This window comes from Chionomys nivalis, chromosome 3 (assembly GCF_950005125.1).
Source record: "Chionomys nivalis chromosome 3, mChiNiv1.1, whole genome shotgun sequence".
Lineage (NCBI taxonomy): Eukaryota > Metazoa > Chordata > Mammalia > Rodentia > Cricetidae > Chionomys > Chionomys nivalis.
Window position 1 is genome coordinate 9,338,041 of NC_080088.1, and position 2,112 is coordinate 9,340,152.

Genomic DNA, 2,112 nt, shown 5'->3' on the forward strand with positions numbered 1-2,112 from the left:
TATTTTCTGAGGATTTTAAAACAACATGCAGGGAGACAATGCTAGTTAACTTCCTGTTCACGGGGAAAATGACAGAAATGTACTTTTCCAGGAAAGACTGATTTCAGACAACAAAACAAAATAACAGGAAAGAAAACACAAAGACCTCCTTTCTGTGGGGTAATGAAAACCAAACAAGTGTAAGAGGGAGAAGAACAGAAAACTATCTAATGGTTTATATCATCTGTCAGAATTATATTATGTAGTCACTCCACTGCATAGAGCAGCTCAGAGTTTTGAATCAGGATGCACAATTTGGCTATGGGATCCTGATGTAGAAACATAGTTATGTCAGTTATGCAGCTTCATGTACTAAGAAATCACAATTCGTGATGCTTCTGAAGCACAGAGGAGACATGTGATGCTATAATGCCTGTGGCTCTGCCGACAACTACCCAGCTGTATAAAAGGCTGCCAATGAATGGTGACACCCAGACTCAAGGGACCTACTGTTGTCTTCAACAGAACACCAGGAATTTATTTCAACCTCCTGACACCATGTGCTGCTGTGGAAGATACTGTGGAGGCCTGGGCTATGGCTATGGAGGCCTGGGCTATGGCTATGGTGGCCTAGGCTATGGATATGGCAGTGGATATGGCTGTGGCTATGGCTGTGGCTATGGTGGATATGGTGGCTATGGTTATGGCTGCTGCCGCCCACTGTGCTACACAAGATGCTGGTCTTACGGCTTCTATTAATGAATTTCTACAGCTGCCCAGCCTGTTGACTGTAATCTGCTGTTTTAATGGAAGTGTCTATGATGTTCCCACATCAGAAATTCCTAACCTCACAGTTCCCATTTTATTAAAGTGCCTGAGTAAATCAAAGGAAATACAACACTTTCATCTTACTTCTCACCTTCAGTTGGATTAGATGACAATTTGTAGAGAGTTCTTCCCTGTCTACACAATGCCTTACAAAATGTGAGCCTGCTGGACTCTCAGCTTTTGTGTAAAAATTCATGTTTTTCAATAAACTCTTTAATTAAGAATATTTTTCTTATATTTAAATTCTTCATCACTTTTCGATATATGCTTGTGTGCCTATACTTACTTTGCTGAGGCTGTTTGTGGGTAAATGGAAAAGGACTAGGAGAAGGAGAGGGAGGAAGTACAGAAAGCAGGAGAAGGAGACATTTCTTTTAAACATTCATATATTGATACACATTTGGGTTGTTCTCATGGTCTTTTTTATTAAACAATATCAAATTGGCTTTCATTTCAATTAAATCAGTTTGATTTTGATATTAAATTGAACTGAGGTTGATCAAGTATCATCTTCTCCACTTTTTAAAATTCAGGTTTGTTCCCATTTTCATTCGATGTTTTCCAGTATTCCATATGATATAATTTGATCATATCTACCGCTAACCCTTCTGTTCTTCAGTCCACACCCCTTTCACTATTCACCCAATTTTGTGTGCTCTTTTCAACCAAACCAAAGAAAATAAAGACAAAACCCTAATGGCTTTGTGGGAGCCCAGGTAGTTTGGATGCTCACCTTAATAGACCTGGATGGAGGTGGGTGGTCCTTGGACCTCCCACAGGGCAGAGAAACCTGCTTGCTCTTTGGGCTGAGGAGGAAGGAAGACTTGATTGGGGGAGGGGGAGGGAATGGGAGGTGGTGGCGGGAAAGAGGCAGAAATCTTTAATAATTAAATAAATTAATTAATAAAAAAAATGCAATTTGTGCTGCCCACGCACTCTTGACAAAACCCAAATAAATTGTTGAAAAGCCTAGGGAAACTGTCTAATATCCACAACTGATATAGAAATGCAAATTAAATTTCCTTTGAAATTTCATCCTGCCCATTAAGAATACATAAGATCAGAAAGAACAAATAATGTCAATTGACAGTTTGGATGTGGTAAGTGAAGAACATTCATTCATTGCTGGTGGAAGTGTATTCTAGTGTGGCCAACATGGAACTCAGGATGGAGATTTCTCAAGTGGTAGAAACAGATCTACTACATGATCCGGTTATGTGATTCTTGGGCATATACTGGAAGGTCTCTATATCATAAGAGCCACACTTGCTCATCCAAGTTGATTGCATCTCTTCTCTCAATGGC

The 2,112-nt window shown here is 39.8% G+C and overlaps 1 protein-coding gene across 1 annotated transcript; it reads left to right on the forward strand.

Annotated features, from left to right (window-relative positions):
• Nucleotides 1–537: 537 nt before the first annotated feature.
• LOC130870724 (keratin-associated protein 20-2-like) lies at nucleotides 538–738 on the forward strand. Its single transcript, XM_057763471.1, has one exon. The coding sequence runs from the start codon at nucleotides 538–540 to the stop codon at nucleotides 736–738; it is 201 nt and encodes a 66-aa protein (XP_057619454.1).
• The last annotated feature ends 1,374 nt before the right edge of the window (nucleotides 739–2,112 follow it).

Coding starts and splice junctions, on each gene's coding strand:
- LOC130870724 (XM_057763471.1), top strand. CDS start 538: ATGTGCTGCTGTGGAAGATACTGTGGAGGCCTGGGCTATGGCTATGGA.